General features: G+C 39.7%; 1 protein-coding gene across 1 annotated transcript in view; it reads right to left on the bottom strand.

Annotated features, from left to right (window-relative positions):
- The window catches only part of MTOR (mechanistic target of rapamycin (serine/threonine kinase)), a 68,308-nt gene that overhangs the window by 14,701 nt on the left and 28,039 nt on the right, over positions 1–25,568 (bottom strand). The window contains exons 29-39 of the mRNA XM_010577323.1: positions 16,256–16,331; positions 14,893–15,032; positions 12,216–12,316; positions 11,223–11,338; positions 9,784–9,861; positions 9,271–9,378; positions 6,972–7,097; positions 6,183–6,314; positions 2,532–2,647; positions 1,094–1,211; positions 101–307 (exon numbers count right to left, since the gene is read on the bottom strand). Of these exons, the coding sequence (XP_010575625.1) occupies positions 101–307; positions 1,094–1,211; positions 2,532–2,647; positions 6,183–6,314; positions 6,972–7,097; positions 9,271–9,378; positions 9,784–9,861; positions 11,223–11,338; positions 12,216–12,316; positions 14,893–15,032; positions 16,256–16,331 (1,318 nt within the window). The remainder of the gene's footprint in view (positions 1–100; positions 308–1,093; positions 1,212–2,531; positions 2,648–6,182; positions 6,315–6,971; positions 7,098–9,270; positions 9,379–9,783; positions 9,862–11,222; positions 11,339–12,215; positions 12,317–14,892; positions 15,033–16,255; positions 16,332–25,568) is intronic.

Genomic DNA, 25,568 nt, shown 5'->3' with positions numbered 1-25,568 from the left:
ACAAGCCAGGTATGCAGAGTAGCTTGTTTCCCACCATAGTATTTTCCTGCATCTAAGCAGTAAGTACCAATCTCTCAACATAAACAGAGAAGAAGGGTACCTCAGTGACTTTTTTCTGCACTGGAGATGGGATGGGACTGTTCTCTGTGCTCTCTGCATCACTCTCACTATTGCTGCCCTCGGTGTTAGCACTAGTGATACTGGCTCCACTGGCATGACGTAGTTTCTTCTTCTCATCTCTGGCCTGGTTTTGATGTTTGTAGTGAAGCACTGCTTCAAAATTCATCACTGCCCAGGCATGCCAGGCCTGCCAACAAGAGAGAACAAAAGTCAGAAGGAAGATGAATCCTTTCTGCAACCTGTACTTTCTAATTATTAGAGATAATAATCCAACCTTTCTGAGTCTGCGGACAACAGTAGTAATACCCTGCAGACAACACAATGCCTTGCTTTCTCTAATCACTTGTAGTTTAAACTGTCTTATTATCTTAAATAACATCATGGTGAGTTCTTGGCCAAGAGCTCCCTGTTGGGTATTAAGGCAAAGGAGCTCTGTAGCAAAAATTAAATCACATTCTATTCACATACACCTTAATTTTTCAAAGCTTAAAATGAACATTAGTATGTTAGAACTAGGGGAGGTGTAACAGGAAGAAATACAGGAGATGGCTGCCTCAGAGAAGATCTGGCACCAAATATTAATTGAAATTTCACAATCCTGAAATAAAAGGATCTTTGGAGAATTAGCAACAAGGCCTCTTTCCTAGTTCAAGTATACTGAGTGAGAACAAGTTAAATTTTTTCCATTTAGATTATCCTTTCTCCTTCACTGTTAACTGACAGGAGAGAAAGTCCCAAAAGCAAGAATAGAAACTGAATTGTGGCCTAGTTTTACCAGCCAGATAAAATTCTAAACAAGAATCCCATGGTTGCTTGGGCTGCTTTCTCTGTTTTTTTTTTAACCCTACTTGCAGTAACAAGACATATAGTTATAGGAGATCATCCTATGAACATCTTCCTTTCCTGTAGTATGGGATGTGATCAAATTTACTGACCTCTCTGCAATGGCGCATAGAAGCTTTTCCTTACTGACCTTGTACCAGTTGCGATCATGCTCTGTTGCAGCACTGTAGTATTGCAAGACTTTGGGAATGGTACTCTCATTGATGCCTTGCAGGTTCAGCTGCCACTCACCCAGTTTCAGGAAACACCTGGTTAAGCAAAGGGATTATTGACTCAGAACCTAGAATGAAAACGAAGCCTGATGGATTAAGAGGCAGACTTCTTATCTGAAGTCTGAAAGACATTTCATGTGGTAAACCCACTCTGTAAGCCTCTTCTGCAGACTAGGAGTGTATGTGTTAACATGTAAGGTTCAAAATATCTACATCCTGCTTTTAAGTGTGGACCTAACTAGTTAATGGTTTAATTTTTAGGGGGAAAGGTGAGCGTCAAACTTTGTTCCTCATTTATATCAGTTATAAAATAAACGTAGGAAGTAATGGTAGCATCAAAAGACTTCACCAGTATTGATAAAATGCACCTAGCATATGTGCTGGCTAGCTGTACTTATCACCATACGAACTAGCCTTCTGGAGAACACTGCGGCAGACAAACAGTGGAAACACAGAGCAACTGCTCTTCCCCCAAGCCAGAACCCCATTAAGTCATCCCCTCCCAGCGGAAAGGAAAAACAACATATTTTTACTGCAACAGGGTGGGGCTGTGAAGGTTTGTGCGAAGCTTAATACTTTGCTCCCTTAGCAGGCTTTAAATACCACAGTTACACAGCTGTCCTTTCTATATTTTGAGTTTTCCAGAAAGTGTTGTGCAAGAAAAATATTGCGCGCAACTCATTACTAATTTGTCATCCATGATAGTCACTCTGAAAAAAATAAGACGATGGTGTTATCAAGTTCCCATTCTCATAAAAGCAAATTAAGCGCATGCCTCCCTTTAAAAAAAGCAAACCTTCAATAGCAAGCACTATGCAATTTCTTCTTTAAACTGGAAAAAAACAGATCTGGCACCTCAAGATCCACAGAGGAAAACAGAGATTATAAGATGTGTTTTTAATGAGACAATATTTTGAGAGACCATCACATGCTGGGCACCTATTGCCCAAAGCACTGCTGTTGTACTAAGGGCACGCGCTGCCAAGCACAGATGTGCCAGGCATGTGGGAAGTGTTTCTTTCCTACTGACTGGATCTCCTGAAAACCAAAGAAATAGCCATGCTGAGAGCTCTGCCTTCTGCCAGTGAGCCACAGTGCTGGAAAAATACAGCCAGCCACTAGTGACAAATATGAGCTTGTTTACACTGATGTGTCACAATAACATTTACTGAAAATTGAGATAGATAAGAATGTAATACCAAATGGGTCTCTACCAGCTAGATGAGAAATCCCCTGTTCCTTTTAATCAAAGCATGGGCCTTGTGTGAAATGTGTCATCTGCATGGACCCTGCAACCTCAGGAAAGACGTGAGTTTCACGATATAGCTAAAGGGTGTCCAGGGACCAGGTGCTGACCGTGCCATGAGCTTGTGGAGTTCTTGCTTGTGCTGCTGGTCCTCAGTTGCAATAGCATGCTGTGCCTGCTGCTGCATTGTCTGCACGAAGTGCTGCATATGCTGGAACGCATCGATCTGTAATTGGATGATGGTTGCAGTAAGGACCACAGAGGTTAAATACAACTTCACAAGAGAGGAAGACAACGTGGAAATAAATTTTCACTGAAAGCAAAAAATACAGTTTTGTTTTCCTTCAAAGCTTTTTAGTCATTTACATCTCCCTAGAATCAGTTTATACTCTACATATGTAGCACCAAATAAATGAAGAGGTTAGAGATTCTTGATGTCTCAGAAATCTGGCCACTGAACTGCTACACTGAGGAACAAATAACTGCATCCTTCCAATGCTAGGCACACCTTCATGTCATACATACAGTCAAAAGCATAACTGACCATAACATAAGCTGACATTGTGCTTTGATGTGCAAGAAATTAACTCTGGCAAAGTGACATGGTCACCTGCACCTGCACTCTTCCACATGCACAAGAAGAAAACTTCAGCAGCAGACAATGTCCTGTTACTGCTTATGCAGACTAAGATTCTGGTAATGACATAAAGATGTCTCATTTGCATTGAGCATGCACATCAAAGACAGTCCAGCAATTCCAACAATCAAACAAATCTTCATAGCTTACAAACTGTATCTGACCAGGTCACTATCATAATAGACAGGATAACAAATCCAGAGAAGCCTGTCTATAATATGCTATGGCCTGAAAAAAAAAAAAAAAAAGAACCAACTTGAGAAAATAATGCCTGAAGGAAAACTTGCAGTTTCCTGATCTTCCCTCCTAACCCCTGAGCTTTGGCTAGGCTTACAGTACACACCATGGGACATAAACTTTGAGTTGTTCAACAAATTAAAGTCTAGATTTCTCCTAAGGTTGTTTAAGAAGCACAAATGTACATTGCTCCTTTGCCAGCAGATTACATAAGGCAGTAGTGCTAAAGCAACTTGCACTACCAAATTTTGTGGGAAGAGTCTTTCTGAAATTCCTTGGAAAGAATTATGGGGTAAGAAAACCTGAAATTAAAGATTTAAGGAAAAAAGTATGCACACTTCACTGGAAACAATTAAAGTAAAGCTCTTGCAATCTGGAAGGTCATTTCAGGTCACAAACTGCAGACTATGCTATTAAGAGTCCAATTTACTTCTGTTCCATCTACAGGAATGAAGTACTTTAGAGTGAGGCAAGAATCACCTGAGCTGGAATGACTCATCTATTCCATTCAAATGTCAGCACACACAAGTCAATTGTCAGGAAAAAGGGTATTAGCCCAGTGTAAAATAAAAGACAGTATCACACTATTAACATTAATGGGGGGCATTCCACAGCTTGTAACCTAGATACTTGGTTAGAAGGGGGTGGGGGAGAAATAACAATCTTATAAATAGTTATGCTGTTATGCCAGACATTTGTCAAAAATAGACAAAAAGATATTGCCGAACAGCTATGTGTCCCTCTCATATCTAGACACACCCAACGATCTGCTCTTCAGTTTCCATTAATATTGAAAACTGATCACCATAAACTGACAGGCAGAGCACTTAAGACTGAAAGCAGTAAGTTTTCTTTAACAACTGAATTCCTAAGTTTGTATGCAGCCTTGTTACGGTATATGTCTGTAGAATGCAGCTGCTGGCAAAGGTCCTTGTTAGAAGAAACGCAACAAGTTTACTTATCCATCTTTTTATCTGTTGTTTAAGAAAAGATTGTTGTGCAGCTCTGCAAGTGCTATGCGGCTGGTTTCTATCTACATGCCATTTTTTTTTCCTGCTGGATCTGGCAAGTGCCAAAATGGTGGTAAGGAAAACATTTTAGGTCAACCAAGCAACCTTGAATTCCTCAGCTAGAGAAAATGGTCATTTCCTACCATACCAGCCTACTTCAGTAGCTTATTACTTAGGATACTAGATCAAGTCAACACACAGAGTTATATAAAACTCTGGTCTACATATACCACTAAGTAGAACTATGTATTATTTAGTTAACAACAGTCACTGAAATAGTACATAAGGATATGCTAAACCATGTAATGCTGCTGGTACCAGGATAATTCCCTAAATGCTTTCAGTGTTTGGTATAAACACTTAAGTCTCACTCCAGACTGCAAACTCTGTCGTACCCTAACACAGCTTCTTCTGCCACAGAGCTGCACCTTTAACCATGAATTTCAAAAATAAGCACCTATGTTCCAAGTGCCACAAAGGACTGAATCATTGAGTCAGCCCTTCCAGCTGAAGAGTGCTCAGAGAAAGGGTTGAGAGTTGCATGTAGGTATAGGGTTAGTGCTACCTTGGGTAAAGTATTTCTCCCTCAGCACTGTAAACGACACCCACTTTTAATGTGTTAGAAAGAAGAAGAAAAAAAAAAGCTCCTAAGCACAGAGCTTATATACTATATTTAAATAGGAAATCATTCAACGAGCAAGAAGAGGTGATTCTAACTACATCTGTTCCTCCTTCTCATCTTTGCTGCTTTTCTAATCTTTTTTTTCCTGTTTTCATGGGCTCCACATGCATCAGTTTATTTTAGATACATTCTCTTCCCCCATCCCCTTAATTTTTGTGCCTTGTTTCATTCTGCTTTCTACAACTGCACCAGTTTCCTGCATCTTGTCTATTTCTTTATCACAGGTCAACCACAGAAAAGTATACTTTCACTCGAAGAGGCAGGCAGAGAAGCCCTATATACTTCTTGGGTCATTTACTGAAATAAAAAAAAGAGACCATTACACAGTTTTACAAAGCCAATAGAACACGGCCTCATCAGCAGCTCCTTCTGGTTTTTAAATTCAAATAAAGAATAGTTAGGTCATGGCAATGTTCCCACAGCAATGGCTCTGCTCCAGTGCTGGCAATCCCAAAGACAGGAAAAATAAAAAAGATGTGGCAGAATATGAGAATAAATGGAGGCTTTAATGTATATTAAAAAAAAGATAAGTTATCCAGTCTGGAGCTTATTGGATTTGATTATGTAAATTCTCCCTGTGTTGCAATGTCAAAAACATTCACCCTAGGCTCTTTGGAGCCAAATTGTTCCCATGACAAAACCCTATGTACTTTTCAGCTGTCTTTCAGTTAGAAATTTTCAATAATGTCCTTAATAAAAGTCAGTTCTGCTCAGTAGCTAAGTACAAACTGTTCAGGATATTTTTCTAAAACTGGTAATAAAAAAACTTACTCTTTCAGCATGTACCCCTGACCATAGGTGCAGTGTGGAGACCTGGCAATCAGAACAGTGGACGAGAAGTCAAGTACCAAGCCCACACAGTAAAATCTCGGTGAGGACAGAAGAGCTACTATTGACCATTAATGTTGGCTCCATCCCTTGGGTACCTAGTACTGGTTTAGCAAACATAATCTTTCCATGTAGGAAGTAAAATTAGGGCCAGGCCTTCTCTGCCACTATAGAGTTTTAAAGGAAAATTTCAAAAGCTTATCTTCTGAATAACAATAAGGAAAGGAATTAGTTATCCCTTTTTAGGTGAGCAAAAATAGAATCTTCAGCCTTGACTTTGTTCTGTGGGTGTTATGAAGAGCTAACATGAATGCCACTGCTCAAAACCTGAGCAATGAAACGTAGAGAGTACTATGTTCTTTGGTACCTTACGGGCGCTCTTCCACATGTGTTTCATGTATGCATAGGTCACTTGGGGATGTACAGTTGGCAGTGGGTGATCCAGCTGTCGAGATGGATCTACTCCCAAGAGCAGGACAAGTGTCTTATGGGCCAAAGCCTGGAGAAAGTTGCAAAGAGAAAAAGCACGTTAAAACAAGTTCATTCTTACCTCCATTTCATATTGACTGCAGAATTGCCCTCCACTAAAAAAATACCTCCGACCCTCCAGATAAAACAGAGACATAGCAGCCTTATTACCACTCCCTGGATTCATAAGAATACCACATGATAAACCATATGTCTTCATTGGGATCAGAGCATTAGATTCTCATTTCAGAAGCCAGTAGAGACTGTGAAGTCTCCATTTCAATTATTTTTGGGAATAAATCTTGTGGTGAACGTTGAAATAGGATTGTAATGTTCAACAATAACAACGTCACATTCTAGATTTGACAAAGAGTGCTTTAGCAGAGAGAGCTATTATTAAAAACTACAGTGCTGCATAAAAACTTTCAGGTATAGCATGCAACAAAAAATTGGCTCTGACGCTCTCAGGAATAATATTAGTCCCACAAAAATAACCTTGGCTACAAGCATGAACTCTACGCTAGTTACAATTTTAGCATTTCAACAATTTCTGACCGGTCCCCTCCTCAGAGGAGAGCCCATCCCACTCAGGCAATGAAAATATTTGGAAATGCTTGAGGTTGAAGCAGCATGACAAAGCCAATCGTCTAAAAACCTGCTGTAGAGAGTAGAGCCTGATAGTGCTTACCAGTCTCCCACTCTTGCCACACAAGCTGGCATACTTGAGCCAAGTTCTCATGTCCTCATGAGGATTCACAACAAGAGATCGGACCATCAATATTCTTTGCCAGTCTTCCACAATTCGTTGACAGCCCTGAGAGAAAAAGGAAGAGAGAACTTGGTAGCGTTTTATCTCCAATCTACTCCACAGAGCCTTAATTCAGAATCTGAAGGGACTTTCCCCAAGATGGAGAGACTTCAGTACTCATAATTCACAGCAGGCTGACATTACGAACTAGCTGGCTTTTTCTTTAATACAGCAATGTGTGAAGAAGGTTAAGTCCTTGACTCTTACTCTCTGCAGCCAGCCCAGTGTTTGCAGTCTAGCGATATCCTCTGATGGAAAAAAGGAGAAAAGCTTCTAAAGCAGAAATGCATCCAAAAATCAGGAAAGCTCTTTGTGCAACTCCAAAACAAGTCAATAGTTTTATAACCCATCTCAACCTAGTTTTAAAACTTATTTTTGGTTTAAACAGTGACATATCTCAATATGGAGATGGTACAAAACCAAATGGTTGCAAAGATATATTTGTTATTGCCCTTCTTCTCCTTGCACGTGTTTCTTTTAGAGGCTGGCATGACTGAACTGATATTCTGCCAGAAACTGCAGTTCCAACTGCTATGCTGCTTGTGCAAGCATTGTCTGGTTCTTGTCTGTCTGAAGGGAGATACGTAACAACATTGTCAGTCGGAGGAGGATGAGGCTGTATTTCAAACATTCAAGGATGCTACAGAGAAGTAGAATTGTGGAAGGGACAGTAACATACATCAAATACATCATGCTTGCTGTAATGGCCACATACTTCAGGGTAACAGTGATGCTCTGAAGTTCCTATTAATCCAGAGATGACTTAGTTTTGAGGTTAACAAAAGAATTTCCAATGGCAGCAAGCACCAAAGCATCTATTTCTTTCTCTGTTTCTTTTTCCCCAAAATTGAGGGCTGGGAAATTAGACAAAGCTTGTTCGCTAACACCCAAATACACCTCATCCCATAGGCATTTTAAAATTATTAAAAAGCAGCTATAAAATGTGCAATAACTGTATGTACTGCTTTCAGGACTATAAACAGCCTGTATTCAGACATTACATTTCCTGTCACTCTCAGTTTATCCACCCCAGTGGAATGGTCCCGAGCTTTTCCAGTCAGGAAGGCAAATGGGATACTAAAAGCCTTGTTACAGTTTCCCAAGCAGCTAAAAAATACACAGCAGCAACAGCCTTTCATAAGGAGGCAGACATAGCAGTCACAGTGGAGAACTCTGCATAGGGAGAAATTCTTCCTCCAGGCAGTGTATCAAAATTTGGTATAATGAGAGCATTTTACCCTAATTATGCTCCCCTCCCCCCCTTACAGAAATCAACTCTTTAAACAGTATTCCTGTATGTACTACATCTGATATTCACTTTCACTGTAGGGATGCCTCTTGTAAGGAAATAAGTCTCAAAATATTTGGCTGATTTAAATCTTCAGAGGTGCTTTGAATTTTTGCTGTTTAGGGTAAGAAAGGCACAAACTTCTCTGTAAATACAGGAAAAGCAGCATTGCCAAAGGTCTCTTTTAAGAGGACAAGGCTAATCAGAGAATCATAGAATCATTCAGGTTGGAAAAGACCTTTAAGATCATTGAGTCCAACCATAAACCTAACACTGCCAAGTCCACCACTAAGCCATGTCCCTAAGTGCCACCAATTGGAAATGTTCTTCTAAGAGGTCAAAAAGGAACAGGACAATCTTTTACAAGTATGTGAATTCTCTGTCCGGTTTTCCAGCATTGTGAGAGAATTCACTCCTCCTTAAAATGCAGCCAGACAGGTAAAAAGTTCAAATTAGCCTCATCCAAACCAGTATTTCCAGATGTAATCCAACACTGAGATAAACAGCCTTGGAGATCTTACGAGTGTCTCCATTCTGTACACATCTTCCAGTGGAAGGTGTCCTTGCCCATGGCAGAGAGGTTGGAGCTAGATGATCTTTAACGTCCCTTCCAACACAAACCATTCTATGATTCTATACCAAGTCTTAAATCACCCCACTAAAGTGTCACACCAGTAGACACCTCAGGAACATTAACAAAAAAAAAAAAAAAGAGCCCAAACAACCAGGACAAATGCAAAGGAGACAGAAAGCATGCAACCATGTAAGCATATATGCTATTGGGATAGAAAGATAAATGGAAAGATTCGCTGAGCCATCGCACTGACTCAAAAGGAAGCTGTTCATGGTAGTTCATCAGCATCTCCATCCTTGACCTTTACAAAGATGTACCTGCAGTCTTTCCCACCAGATCTGGCGGATGATCTCACGGCGTTCTGGTACAAGTTTATACTGGATAACCTCTTCCAGCTCTGACAGCATCTGGCAGGATACCATAGCCTGAAGGAAACAATCACATTCCATCCCAATCACTACAGAAAAAAAATCTATAATTAAGGAGCAGTATTTTGGCATCAAAATCTTAAGTACATATGCTGCCCAACAAGTAAAGGCCCAACTGCTATATACTGGTATCTAGATGATCTGCTGATTCAAACTTTCTGAATGTCAATTCTTCTTTCTTTTTTTTTTTTTGGTGGGGGTGGGGGGAGCTCACTTCACTGTTTAATTTGTCCCAAAGCTGCTCCGACAAAGTTATATTTCTTATCTGACAAGAGCCATTTAGTTTGTGGGCCTACACAGGTCTTATGTTTGATACAAGCACTACTCAGAAATTTTATGCAACTTCTAGAGACAGTCTGAAGCAGCAATGAGGAGAATGAAGGCTGAGAGTTAGACACTTACCCCATAGGCTCGACTGTAGCTCTCTCCTGCCATGGCAGTCAGCTCAGCATCTAGCAGATCTCTGGCTTTGTCAATGCACTGAAACAGAACAAGATATTTGGTGAAATGTGGTATGTTTTATCTAGAGTCAACTGTTGGAACTGCTATTCATCTGTTCCATCTCATGAACAAAGCTGACATTGTTCCCATTCTCCAACAAGAACCAGGAAAGGATGTTACCAATAGAAAGAACTGACAGGGAAACAGCGTCCAGGGACAGGTGTAGGGGAAGTCAAGGGGGCTTCATTTATCACCTGCACAGTCTGAAGTTTGCCTTTCTACCAAATCAAAGTTTGCGGTATTTCTAATCCTACTGTCATTGTAGAGATCATAATCAGTAACATTTATAGAGAAAAAAAGAGAAGTTCACATTTTAGTGCAAGAGAGGCAGTTACAAAAAAGCCTCAAGAAATGTCTCTTGATAAAATACAATGACAGAAAATAGCTCTCACTGTTTTATGTAACCCAACAGGTTTTTATGAATTTTACAGGACAGCAAATTCCACTTCTCTTCCTCCAACTAAGACATGCTCTTCAAGCATGAAATAAATCGTGCTTTGGTTCCAGTCATTATATAATCCCTCATCTACAATTTTTCCTGTTCAAAATGTTAAAGGTTAATCACAAACTCTACCTCTTTGAATGCCTGGCTAATTTTACTGTGCACATCACCCAAAAATCTGTGTACGGGTTTTGACAGAGCAAACTGAATTACTCCTTTATCTAAGTTGGCAAGCCAGCACAGAATTCTGAGAAATGATACTTGAGCTTCCTTGGAAAGTAAACAACATGCTTCACATCTACAGAGGGGAAAAAGTCACTCTGCAAATCTCCTCTGTGACAAACAAGCATACCAATACGGCTCTGTTTAATAGACTCATTCCTTGCCTTGATTTCTGATGTCAATCTAAAATTTAAGATTTATCACTGCTACCAGAACAATTAGAGGAAAAGTTCTGGTGCATGATATATATGAGCAGTTCACTAAAGGAGCTGCAATAGACAGAAGTGCACAGAACACCCATGAAGAATCTTATGTGTGTCTTATGCCATCAATGCCTTTTATCAAGCAGTGCCTTGTAGAATGGAACTTCTGCCAAGATAACCGTTGTGCACTGTCTAGAAAACAGACATAAAAGTAAAGAAGTCAAAGAATGACTAAGGCATTCTTACACTCTACAGCACTGGGCCACTACTATCTGTACATATATTCACTGCTGTGTCTCTGGAAATACAAGGTAAGCTCAATCACCAAGGTCTAATACATCAATGGAAAAAAGGTTATTGGGCAATTCATAGGTTATAGCCAACTGCTTTAAAACAGCATGTCTTTCCATGCAGAAATACAGCCTAGTTCATCTTAAACTAGGTTTTGGGAAGCCAACAAGGAAGATAATTACCTGCTGAGCCAGTGAGAAAAGGTCCTGATGAAGAGCCAGTACAGCCCTGTAGAAAGCACCATCATGGGTGTCCCTTGGGATCATGCAGGTATATTCTTCCATGCTATCCCACTGACCTGCAGAGACACAGATATCCTCAATAATACAACAGCCTTCTCTCCAAGATAAGAACAGAACTATGCTACAGTGCTTAGACATCACTGACTAGGCCTGAGTGCTGTGTGGTACTGCTACATTTAAGTCAGGTCTCCAACAGCTTGTCTTTGGCAGGGACAGTCTGTGTTATATACAGAAACTGTATATCTGCACAAACTGTATACATACATACACAGAGTTATAAAAAAGCAAAAACATAGGTATTTTTCTTCTAGGCAATTTGTTATCTCATAGAAAAGGTTCTTGCATTCCTTGTGATGAAAAAGTTGAAATGCTGACATTTCCAGAACATTTGAATGAATTAGTGTCCTACAAAGCAAAAGATGAATTTTACTCAGTAAAGGCTGGCAGACAGCAAGTGATTTGTAAGCTTCTCTAGTAAATATCTGGCTATCCATTATGCTGATATTTGGACCATTTATAGATTTATTCCACTTAGGATTGTCTACTCAAGAGACACAACCTATTGAGATGTTCATCAGTCATTGTTCTAGTTTGTAAATAAGACTGCCACAAATCTGAGAAATTCTATTAATCTCATTTCAAGTCTGAGCTATGTTCAATGTAAAACTAAGTAAAAGGGATCAGTTAAGCAACTGATTATCTGCTCAGACCAATAAGGCAGTCTCTCTGTTATTTGAGACCACACTGGAAGACCTTACGGAAATGCAAGTTTTCCAAAGGGCTTCAGTGTTAAATAACACTTCATTTCCCAACATAAATAATTTTGGGTTTTGATTTTGCTGTTTCTTATATGTTGTAGTTCTGAAGTAATTTACAAGTATCTGTGCCTCCACATTGTGGGCTGTCATATGCTACCACACAAGGATACATTACCTAGGCCCCAGGCAGCAGCTGCAGCCATCCTAGCCATCTTAGCTTGAGTTTCATCATTGACCTGTGTCCACTTTTCACAGCATTGCTGGTGGAGCTGCCCCCTAAGAAGAATCCACAATTTCTGATCAGCGAAAAGCCTCTTCTAAGAATTCTGCCTTGTTAAACAACGACTTTCCACAGATAAGATGACAACCAGCCCCATTGTTCTTTTTAGATAAAGTGGAGAATAGGATTCTTCTCCTCTGACCAACTCAGACATGCTAGTCTAATGACAAATATCTTATCATCAGAAAATAATTTAAAGGCACACTATGCTTTGAAAACACAAATCCAGATAAAAGTTTGCATTTGTTCCTCAGCAGGTAGTAATGCCTACTTTATGAACTGAACTGTCAACTCCAGTATACAAATACAGAAAAAAAAAAACATTCCCAAGAAAAAAACCAAACCACTACCAAACAAGGGACACTTAAAATTTTTCGCAAGTGTCAGTACAGGAAACATATGATCTGAATAGCTTGTGCATGAGTCCTGCTATCAAACATTTTGGATAAACACATCATCAAGTTTGAAGACAGAAACTAGAGAATCAATGCTGCTGTAACCTAGTATGAAAACTTGTCATGGCAAGATCTCAGAAAGGATCTGAATCATTCATCTCCAGTGGAGAGAAAGCATCAGGATTTTTTTATATTATTTCTTTTAAATCAACTGTGAATGCTCCATTAATCAAACCAATTACTGTGGGTGTTGCAGTTCCAGAATTTCTCAGGCTGGATACTCTGTAGCAGTGGAATAGCTGCCAACTGTGAAGAGGCCAGCTTGCCTTCTCTACTGTCATACTCTCCCCTCCCAAAAAGGAAGATGAGTTAGTCAAACAGAACCGATGGGCTGCTACAGGCAAGATAGTAATTCTGACAGCTTAATGGCCCAGGAGACCCAAAGCAAATGAAAAACCAAGCCAAACCTAGCAACAGTAAATCAGCAGCAGCAAATCAGGACCTCATAGATGCTAATAAAGCAGTATGGCTCTTGCAGACTTCACTACATCAGGAGACAAATAGCTAAGAATATTTTGACTATACTTTCAAAACATCACTGGACAGAGTACTGAAATAATGATGCTGCATAGTATCAGTTCTAGATTAACCGTCATATTCTGCCAAGCAGACTCCAGCAGCACAAATAGTCAAGTTGAACACTACTGAAGAATATCAGCAGCCAAACCATGGAATCCTCAGTCTCAGGATGATGTCTCTGTAGTCAGTTGCAAGGTAGCAGACAACACTTTGCAAAGGCATTTCTGAATTGTAAAAAAACATCTGCACAGAGACAGAGTGCAGTTCCACAACAGCAAGCACACAGATCTTTGTGAGATTGTGGTTGCTCTCATCACTACAGACATCAATAGATGCATAATATCTAGCTCCAACAGAAGAAAAGCATCTTTTTGTAACATATTTGTCACTGATATGTGAAGAAGCGGGAGGTTCAGAGAAGACACTTTACACAAATACATGTCCTGCAGGAGGGAGAAATTCTGTAAATCCCTGGTGGGAACTGCCTACTCCTAGAAAAGAGGATTGAGAAACACTCAGTAAGAGGATCTATTTTTCCTACTGAAAAAGCTACACCCAGTATGCCTCACCCTCATCTACAAACAAAAAGGGCAGAAAAATGCTGTCAGAATTAGGTTTCTCAAACAGCTCTGTCTCTCTAACAGTAAAATGACTTTAGTGAAGAGGAATCTCCTTACTGTGTGCCATCCCATGGGTTCACGTCAGGACCCATCAGGAGAGAGCTCTAGTGACATGAAAAGTTCAGTAGAAAGGCGGAACCTGGACCAAATCACATATGCCCCTGGGTAGAACTGCATGCTACAGTGCACAGAATGCCTTCTCCAATTATCTTCTTCGAATTGAAGTGAACAGGGAGAAAAACAGAAGCCCCCAGTTAACTAGCAAGCTATAAGTCACTACCAGCTCACCCTCTCACAGACACAGACTCTAACCAGTTACGTGTTGACAACACACATTTAACGCAGGGTTTGAAATACCAAATGTCCACAAAGACAATGCTTAATGAATGCTAAAAGAGTAATAATGAAAAATTCAGCCATCTACAAGATGGGCAAAAGGGTTTTAAAGTGGGAGTGATTTATTTGGCATAATCTTACACCCTGTTGACTATTAGGAAACAGACAATTTCACTAACAATTGTGCAAAAGACCATGCATTCTGGATAGGCATAGGTCTGACCATGAATAAATATCTCTCATGTTTTAATCAGAGTTTTAAAAGGAGGGCCACAAGGAGCTCCCTTCATAACTGTTTTTGACAAGTGCTGCCCAGTTAATGTTTCCTGAAAGGTCCCCTCTATTTACAATTTCTTTCTCTGTTACAAATGGGGTTGATCTGATCATAAGACTGCAGATTCTCTTTCAGAGAAACCTTCACTTATAAGATGGCCCATCCCAAATGGCTTAGAGATATTATTACCAATTCTGACTTCTGCGAATAAAATGAGAAGTTGCTGGAGATACTCAAACTATTAAGTAAGCAGGAGTAAATAGGAATTCAGGCAAAAAAATTGCACCTGGATGACAGCATCCAGAGAAGAGAAAGGCACCATTTTTAAAGGCAACATTTTCCTCCGTCTTCAGGCATTCCTCTCTTACCATTCACCAAGTGCTTCCAAGCAACGCATCCGACCTAGCATCAGCTCAGGATCATCTTTGTTTGTGTCCATCTTCTTGTCATAGGCCACCAGAGCATCTTCCCATTCATGAAGCTTTTCATACCAGGTAGCTTGAATTTCCTAAGGAAGAGGGAAAAAAAAAAAAAATCAGAATAAATAGTGGTATTAATATTCATCATTCTATATTAACTACTGCAACTCTGTGTCCGTGGTGGTCACTTAGCCCTTTTTTCATTCTAAATATCCTCATGGGCTTTTGCGATACAGAGAAAAGACTTGAGCTAGTACAAAAACAGGAATCCTGACTGTTGCTCAGCCTGCACAGAAATGAATTCACGTTTACCAGAGGGATCAATCCAACATCATCCCCCTATTCAGTGCCACTGAAATATTAGCTCAGTGGCTGGTGCTTTTCTTTTTGGAGAGGGAGAATGAGTGGAATAGGAAAAAGGGTAAATCTGTAAAATATTCCACTTCCCATTGTTGCACACACTTGCGTTTAAACAAGAACAGCAGTCCTGTGCTCAGGAATAGAGTGACTAACTGCAAAAAAAAACCACCAAACCCCAACCCCAAAAAGCACACTGTGCATCTGGCTACTGCTAGACAATTTTTTAATACAGCAGGTAGTATAAAGTTGGGGTCTAATCACAGCCCTCACAAGGAAAGGCTGTGGTTTGTAACAAAGCCAAGCAGTGATCCTTATCAGCTGCACAAACTTTTCTTCAGTTTTTGTTTCTAGATTTTGTTTCTAATTTTCAAGAAATAAAATGCCTTAATATATTTTCCATACTTATTTCTGCCAATGTTTTTCTGCTCAGTCCTTGGCAGCTCATGTCTTGACATAGGCTGCAGAATAGATTCTTTTCCCAGCCTTGTGGGCAGGGTCAGTATAAACCATGCTCTGCATGCCAGGTCTTCTAACTCCTCAGCTCAGTCATAATATTTCAAGCAAGTTCTTGACAGTAGAGCTCACAGCTCCTCTTATGACTTACTTTGTAAAGTTGCTAGTTGCCCACAGCCGCATTTAGTGTCAATGATAGCTGCTAAATCCTCCTCCAAATCAGGTTCTGCACAAGTTCTTGCAGCCTTCCCAGCTATCTTACCTGCATACAGTGTTTGCTAGTATACAGCTAAGTACACAGTATACATCCCATAGGCAGCAAGGCACCTTCAGTATGAACGATGCAGTATTACAAGTGGGGATAGAACCTTCCTCAACATGATTGATTGAAAAAACACACCACCACCACACACACACACACACAAAACCCCAAACCCAAAACCTACGAAACCCAGGAAAACATAAGACATGAAGAAGAGAGTTACCCAGCAGGACTCACCAGCTCCCCAAAGTGCTTCATGGCATATTCCAGTACCCCAGCAGCTGCTTCTGGCTGTTGCAGTTTATTGTTAATGCTGAGAAGGTAGGGAGAGAAAGACCATTTAACACAGTTGGCAAATATTAGAGACTGGTAGGAGCTTCTGCTTGATAATACTAAGCTCTATCATTTAGAAATACCAATTGAACACCCTCCTTTTTGTTTAAAACTTTTAAGTGAATGAGTAGACTACAGAAGACACACAATGACTATATATTTGCAAAACAATAGGTGCACACATATTCTCTGCACATATTCTCAAGACTCATTACACAAAACAGTGACTGTATATGATTATCAATTCTAAATAGCAGCCTGCATAGGAAGAATAGTTGCCAATAGTTTGAAAGGCATAATTTCTTAAACAGCTACGCTTATTAAGAGCTTTACAGTACTGATTTTTTTCCCCTCTTTCTCTTAAACAGCCCACCAACTCCTTTAAAAATCAGAGTAGAGATTTTAATGATCCAGGAAACAATCTACATCATTAGAACAGCTGACAAATGTCACCAGGAACACACAAAAAAGCTTGCAACCCTACTTTCAGTTTCATGTTTCATATAATGCCTCTACACTGGTACTAACCAGTACTGGTGCTCTTCTTTCGCTGTTTTTCAAGAACATGTCAGAAAGTCCTGCCATCACAACCAGTCCTCATTCTGTACCTGTGAGGCATCTTGCTTTGCAAGGGCAGCTGAATTTTGTGAAGCACAAGCAAATAGGCTACTCATGAGCCTGGTTCTCCAGTTCAGCAACATACGTACAGCTATTCTCTTAAATAATTTCTATTTCATATTGGTTTGCTGGTCTTACTATCAGAAATGGCTCTGCACATTGGTGCTTGGTGATCAGCACTTTTGCTAAAGCCCAGTTTAATGAGGAAATAAACTTTTCACAAAGCTCCTGCTATTTTTTAAAGCTTATTTACAAACAGTCTCTGGCTCATTGCTTTCCTCCTCCCTTAGTGGCACTGGAAAACAAGAAGTGCAAGCTGTTCAAAGCAATGTCAGAACACCCGAGCACTCTACAACACACCCTACAGTCCAACATTAATAATAGTTAATGTTTGGAATGGAAACAGTATAACCTGACAAAACCAAACGTGTCAACTGACAGTAGCGCAAAGAGACTTTCAATGGTCTTTGAATATGCTGCTGTAGATATAAGCAGCTTTCAGAAAAATCCTTTCTTGCCTTCTATCATCAGAATGATTGCGTTTCATCCCTTCCCCACCTGCCCCCCTCCCCAAGAGGCCTGTTGATCAGTAAGAGACAAGGAAATCCATAGTATTAAAAGAGTACTCTGAACAGAGAAAAGAGAGAAAATTTCCAAATGAGCGCTATATTTCTTCTATCTGTAGAAGCTTCCTTTCCTGACAACTAAAGAACCAAGCTCCTAGAGACACTCTGGGTATCTGGGAAGGTGAAGTAAAATACTGTTGGAAACAGGACTTCAGAATGGCCTGAGCTCAAATCAGATTCAGTCTGGCTAAGAACACACCATAATCACTGTTCAAGAAGACAGGCACCCAAAAATGGGAAGCACTTGAAATATATCCATGCCTTTTTTTTAGCAAGACAGTCAAAGAACATACTACCTCCACGCTTCCCAAGGGAAAGCTAGGCAGCAGTGCCTCATAAAAGTGATAAATGGCTGTCACATTTCATATCCTGATGATTTAAAGAGCCATTGGCGGAGACATCACTTCCAGCATGTCAGACAGTTAATTACTTCCAACTTATCTTTCTTGTCAACACTTCCTGACAAAATTGGCCTTTATCTTTTATTCTTCAACAATTAGCACTGCTCTTTTGCTGATGCTCCCTGGTGCACGCAATTACTCTTTTTCTGTTTCATACTTTCTTGGCTGTCCAAAGTAGAACTAAATGTTTCAAAGCTGTCTATGGCTAGGTTTAAGCAAAGGGAGGGGAAAGAAGGGAAGAGGAAGGAGAAAGACTTTGATTTAAAAGAATACACAGCAGTAGATATAATACTATGTTGTCATTATTAATCATAAATTACTCTCTTGTAACAAATGATCTAGCCCACACAGTGAGTAAAGAAAAATAATTTTGTGGACTAGGGTAAGCCACTGACTGGGAAATCTCCTGTCAATTATTTCATATTTTGATGTACCACATTAAAATAGCACATAGACAAAATGGGGGGGAAGCAACAACATTCACTGCTTTGACAGAAATGGACCTAAAACACAGAGAAGTACAGCTGTCAAGAAGAGTACAAAAATCCCTCCAAAGCAAGACTCATGCATCAAAGTGGACTTTACTAATATGGCTGAACATTCACTAACTTATTTCTTCAGAGTAATAAAACCTTGGTAATCACTGCATCTTTTTGCTATTCAGTTTTACAGGCTAAGGGAAACACAGTTGTGTGTGGGTTAAGTTCTGATCTTGTGTTCTGGAGGTTTTTTTGTTTGTTCTGACAGACCTTAGATTTCTGCTTTTTCTCATCCACTGGATTCAGTGTGCTCTGAGTGTTGGAAGTATATTGACAATTCCCAAAAATTGCTACTACCACAGCTGACTGGAATGTGTTTTCAACAGACCCACACCTCTCTGCATACAAATTCTCTGAGAGTGGGCCTGCAGACTGTACTTCTCTTGGAAAAGCATTTCCACATGGAGTCCTGCTAACACATTCAAAATACATGTTTAGAAATCGTGGCATTCTGTGCTTCCCTATCCTTTCACCATCCTACCATTACGGCATTGCCCCTCTCCCTGTAGATCTGACGAGGTCTGCGGTCAGGCAGAACCTTCTTAAATTTTGTAACACTCTTAAAACACTGCAGAGCTGTGTTCTAGTCATTGTGCTGGAGACTGGACAGATGAGCAACACTACAGAAAAGCATCCAGGCACACAGAAGGGGCCCTGAAGGGCCAATATTCCAGCCAGGCAGAGCTGCCAGGGGGTTAGTCACAGTGTTGCTGCTGGAAATTAGGGCAGTTTATCAGATTAGAATCAGGGGGATAGATTTCTCCTTGTATCTGGAAAAAGATAACTACAAAATCTTTCTGTATTAAAGGAGAAGGTGGGAAAACATCTCAAAAGATGGAACCAGTGCTGCTGGCTAACTCAGCAGACAGTAACTTAAGTCTCTGTTTACTGGGTGGTGTTCTTGCAGTTGTTCCTAATTGAGGATAATATGAAGTTTTATATTAAGGTGAAGGTCAATTGTTCTCCATATCCACTGAGGGTAGAACATATTAATCTGTTCATTTTTGTTTAGAAGCTAAAAAAAGCCACCACTACCACCTACTTTACTTGAAGGCTCAGCAGCAGACCACAAGAGATGACTACTGTATCTCCTTACTTGGAAGTTTTTAGGTATAGGTTTGGTAGGTCATAGGTTACACATCATCTTTCAGGAAAGGCTTAAGTATTCAGCTATGCTGCCTGGTATGGACTGGGAGAGTCTTCCAGTATTAATGCTCAAGTAAAATATTTCAAAATTATATATTTTAAATGCCACATGCCAATACATAAACTCTTCTGAAACTACTTCGAGAAAGCTGCCCTCATGTTTGCAGATAGACTATTAAAATGGGAGTCCACAGAAAAAACAAGGTTGCCTCGGTCATATCAAGATTTTGATATAGTTTGAATTAAGGTACTAATTTAACTGTTTAAATACCCACCATTTGATTTCACATTTTATGCAATAAACAAAGTGATTAGAAGAAACAACAAAACAACATTAAGATCCTTATACTTTCCTTCAAAATGAGGATTAATTAGTTGCAAAACTGATTTTCATCAAAGAAGTTCTGTATGAGTTCAGGTCACCTGGACTCACTGCATAACACATAATGCAGCACAGTAGAATTAAAATTGATGTCAATCACAGTAACAAAATCAGTAATTCCTATATTCCAAGTGCACAATCTTCAGCAGCTGTAAGGGGCAGCTGGATAAGGAAATGACACCGGCACAGAAAGCTTTGTGAAAAGACAGTTAAATCCAAGATCATAGATAATTTTTCCCTCCTGTTTATTAATCAATATCTGTACTATAGCCAGGATAATATCCAATCCTCCTGTCTAACCCTAACCTATTTATAGCACTTGATCATAAGTGGGATATTAAAATGAGACAAGCCTTCTGATGAAAAAAATTTTGTAGAGATGGAATGACATAGCAATTGTAAAAACTGACTACGCTTGGCAAACTCCCTGATATAAAAATCTTGGACAAAAATATTAAATCTTTGAATTTTGTTAGTAGTGAAAAGTTACATAAACCTACTGTTTGATTATTAAGATATCAAATAAAAATGTAAGTCTTAGATGTGCAAAGGACTAGAATGTAGCACACTGAGCTAGAATCAAAAACAAGAACAGTATTTAAGAGAAATATACTCTTACTGCTTGTATATTATAAAGGCTATTTAAACAGAAACCAGACATGAACTGGGAATAAAAAACAACTTTATTGTCTTCAGCAGGAAGAGCACTCAAATGATGGACTTTTCTCCTCCACAAACCCCAGGCATAAATGTCTAATGTTTACTAGAAATACTCTCTTTTATACAGTCCTGGGAGCTTTCCAGTCTTCCATTACCTTTCATGGTCTCTAACAATACTTTCTGTCACTCAAAATACATTACATTTTCAAGAACTCAGAAGTAAGAGACTGGACCCTTCCCTATCATCCCAAAAAAATGAAAAACTTTCTTTTAACAGAGCCTATCTGTGAGGGAACACACACATTTCTGATTACCAGAAAAGATCTCAAAACTTAGTAGAAAAACCTTATTTTTGCAATAAAGCAGCTTGTGTGCAAAGTCTAGACAAGAAGCCAAACTTTTCTTTTTTTTAGTCTCCCCAAGTTTGTTTAAAAAGCTATTCTGTGTGACAGATTTTACCAACATAAGTCAAGCTTGGTTTTCCTTCTGAAGAAGTCCTGAGGGCTTGCTTCTGGGATTAGAAGAGGAAGGCACTGCTACTTTGTGGATACTCTGGGGAACAGGTAATCCTCTGGCACAAGGAATTAACTTTGTTGGCCAGTCTCCCCAGTTCTGCAGTTTATTTGTGTTCAGGCATCCCTAAGTCCCTGATTCAACAAACCTCAGAAAACAACCAGTTGCCCCCCAAACAACTCCAAAATCCAACGCATTTCCATCATGCTACTAAAAATCATTCCCATGCTGGGAACAAATACATTTGAGAAACCAATACCAGCAAAGAGCTGTTTTCAATAAACAGTTGTGATGATTGACTGCTTATAGGCCAGAGTAGAAGCCCCTTCAGCTTTTCACAGTAAGAATGCACCACATTGCTCACAGGCATTAAAACTGGCCAAATTCCCAATCTTGATATAAATGCTTGAAAATTAAATAAAAACATTCATGAGCTTTGAAAGGAGAAGCAGTGAAAATGGTTACAATAAAATTCTTAGCCTGTCCTGCTGCTCAGGCTGCAAAAGGTTTTATATCACCTATTCTTTATTAACTAGATTCAGTGAAGGCAGAGAAGAAAAAAAATTCCCAAGGAAGATATTTAGCAGAAAAATGTGAAACACAGAGCCAGAGTCTTTATGTATTGGTTATGCAAAGAAAGGATACATTAAATAAAAAAGAAATCACAAATGATTGTAGGAAGTATCAGTGCTTTGTTTCTCATCAGGCCCTCTCACTTGTTCCACCTGTTCCTGTATAACTTCAAAGATTTACAGTAACTAATTACAGTAAACACCAATTTTATTTTACTTTACTAGGGATTTAGTCATTACTGTAAAGCTATAGCAAAGGGAATGTTAGAACATTCATGAGCATCTCCAAAGCCAGAGGTGAACAGTTTCACACTTCCTGGGAGGGGAAAGCAGTATTTCACGGAGCTTCAACGAACTATGGACTCCTACGATCTGCCAGCAGAGAACTGCTAAGAGCCTTTGCCATCTCAGCAAGCACCAGGAATGCTAGATTCTAAGCATTTGCTGGATGCATATTAAGGGTTTTGCAATGACTGGCTACCAAATAAATAGCCACAGGGCACTGAGGTTTTCTTCTTGTCTCAGCTTCACATACACCTGCCAGAACAGCTTCCCAGAGAAGGCAGTCATTTAAACCCACTTCTAATTTAATCTCACCCTCCAGGGACAAGAGATATCTGCTTCTAATCAAGTAATACTAATATACTTGAATTTGGTAACATCAACCAACATTATAAACATAGGGTACATACTAACTGCAACCATGTTTAGACTCAATTCTCCCAATCATTTAAAACCCACATCATTAACAAAGTCAAAAAGGATTTGCCTCATGTTCTCGACTTTAGGATCTCATCTTTTTATCTACCATGTAGCAGAGTATTCCTACATACAAAATATAATGGAGGAAAACTAGGGCAATGGATTTCAGACCAAGTGATACTCGATTTCTCTATCAGTATTAGAGGAAAGGAAAAAATAGGACTAGGACCCACTCAGTAATGGAACTAGTTTCTTCCTACTTACGCCCAAAACTATGCATCTTTCCAAGATATAACAGGATCCTGAATTCAAGTTGTAAGTACTCCAGTACATAACAGTGGAATAGTTTCCTACAGACTGTCAACTTCTACAGCTGATCTAATCTGGCAATGACTAGCATAAGTAGCTATTGCTGCCTAAGTGACTACACTCAGTTCTCCATGCAACAGGGAAAGATTCATCTTTCAAATACTCATAAAGTAGTCAAATTCCATTAAGGCTAAGGTCTCTGCCAACAGAGATCTGTCTGCCCAAATCTCTCTTAATGCTTCCTCAAAAGTAATGACAGACAGGAATTTCCATTCCTGCATATGTCTGTTGTCACCTCCTTACACAGAACACAATGAGAGAACAAAGAAGTATTATCTCTATTTTAAAACAGGTAAATCAAAGTATGCAAAAGAAAGATGGCTTGCATTAGGATACACAAATCAGACGCTAAACCCAAAATAAAATCCTGGCTGTCTCATTTCAATTAAATACTACTGTTTAGAGGGGGGATTCAGCGGCCTTTTTGCACTGTTTTGTAACATCTGTGTGCAACAGAGTCTGGCTGAATCTTGGATCCTTCCAAAATTTGTATCAAGAAGGAATGCATGGACTTAGAAGTGGCTCCCCTTTTCCACATCTGCCCCTCATGGTGTGAGTGTGTGTGAAATTCAAACTGTACAAGAGAAATAAAAGAGTTACAGTGAGTGAGAGCAGCAGCAGAATGGATCAAAGTCCTATGTAACACGATGGGGGTGTTAGCAGGGTGGCTTTTTGGGGAGGAGAAGCCAGAGTCTGGCCTGTCCTATTCTTTGTTCCAATTTCGACAAAAACATGTTTCTCATCACAGGAAGCCTGAGAAGAATTTGCCCCTGGGAATGAGAGAAGCTCCAGCTGGAAGAGGGCTCAGACAGGATTAGAGGCAGAACAAAAAGGTCAGGCTTTCATCCACATGCAGTGGCACTTTCTTGTCTGAAGTATAAAAAGCAATTTTGCTATGGAAGGCTTCTGGAATGTCTATGACAAAAACGTGACTGAAGTCCACCGTCTGCTGTGGAGATATCCTCAGTACTTTATCAAATTGTACTTGCGTATCTCTGGCAATATCTCAGGTCACCAGTACCACACAGTAGCCTCACTAGCTGATACTAAGACTACAGAGGTTTATGAAACATCTGTATTCGTATTCCACACCTTCAGTGCTTTGATGCTTTCATCTTTCTAAATCTTTGTATCCTGTGGGGTGTCTCATTACTGTTCTGAAGAAAAACTATTAGCCAGCTGTGGTGCATGCAAATCAGAGACAGAAACAAAGCAGCTAGCAACAAGTGTAACAAAGCTAAGGAGGAAGAGAAACTGTACCAACAAGAAATTGTACTTCCTATTTCTTTAAAAGTGGATGTCAGATCAGCAAGGCTTTTCTACTCTTTTCTAATTAAGCAGAAATCCTGCAGCCACTTTGGATCAGCAAAAGAAATCTAGATAGGACAGCATGTCTCAGTTGGGTTTGTCCTAATTTTCTTTGTAAAACTAGCAAAATTAGTTTTCTTTTGTTTTCTTGGACACCAAGAAGCCTTCATGACATTTACCTCAGGAGCAGATACATGAGCCATTTACTCCTTCATTTACATTTTATCTCTGCCAGTTATCACAATCAGAAACTTTGCAGGAAAATGCAAGAACCCACATGTTGGGCAATTACAGAGCAGCTGGCCTGTGGAGAAACAACTTACCCATAAGGATCTAGAACAAAAGTTGCAGACCTTTTGCAAAAGGCGGCGCCATTGCTGAAACGGTTCTACTTTGGGATCAAACAGCTATAATCAACTTTTGAACTGTTATAAGACATAAAAGAGGAGACTGGAAGTTGCTATCTCAGCCAACTGATACTTGACCTATACTCCGAATGTCTAAAGATTTAAGATTTAGATTTACTCTTAAATCTACACTTTATGTAACTGTGGACATTTTAATTACCCATAGATTTTCCTCTCTTAAAATCCTGCTAATAAACTGGCCTCCACAATACTGGAGTTAGACAGATCACATTGCCTGTAAAAAACTCACCTCTTGTCAATTTTAAGTAGACTGTCTTTCAGCATTACTTAATGTCCTTTCGGTTGTCCACTATGAGTAAACAGAGGCATGGGTTTTGACTTACATATTTTGCAGACTTCTTTCCATCCCACACTCAGGTATCCCATCTCTAAAAAGAACAGCACTGAATTCTACAACACAAATAGTGCAGAGACATCAGTGTCCAGAGAGAGGAGGATTACATGCTGAACTGATGAATTTGCTAAAATACTATCTAAATTAAGAAATACTGCAAGCATAGAGTTACCCCCTACAACTTCTGGAGAATACATTAGTAGGATTTGTTGTGGCTAGGGCTACCTGCTAGGGAGTTACCTTCCTTGCACTTTTACAAACTCATCCTGCTTGGACAGCCTTTTCACATTCTGGACCACTAATGCTCTTATGTTACTGAAGTGCCAGAACAAGTCACCAAGAGGGCGACAATCCAATGGGCAATAATTTCTGGAAACTCTCCTCATTTCCTAGCCCTCTCCCACACCCCTTCAAGACAGAACTGAGTGAAGTCTCTCCTGCTCTCTCCAACCTTTCTTGGCTGAAACCTGTTCCAATTTCACCCTGTGAACACCTGATATGAACAGAAGAACTGGGAGGGGCCAGAAAGCTCTTCATAGCTTCAGGGGGGTGGAAGTAAACAGAAAAATAGTATATAAGATGCTTCAAGACAGACTTCCAAAGTGCATAGACTCTGACA

The sequence above is a fragment of the Haliaeetus leucocephalus genome, unplaced genomic scaffold (genome assembly GCF_000737465.1).
Source record: "Haliaeetus leucocephalus isolate CR32 unplaced genomic scaffold, Haliaeetus_leucocephalus-4.0 Scaffold556, whole genome shotgun sequence".
Classification (NCBI taxonomy): Eukaryota; Metazoa; Chordata; class Aves; order Accipitriformes; family Accipitridae; genus Haliaeetus; species Haliaeetus leucocephalus.
The sequence above is the reverse complement of the archived record's forward strand: the minus strand, read 5'-3'. Positions and strand labels throughout refer to the sequence as shown.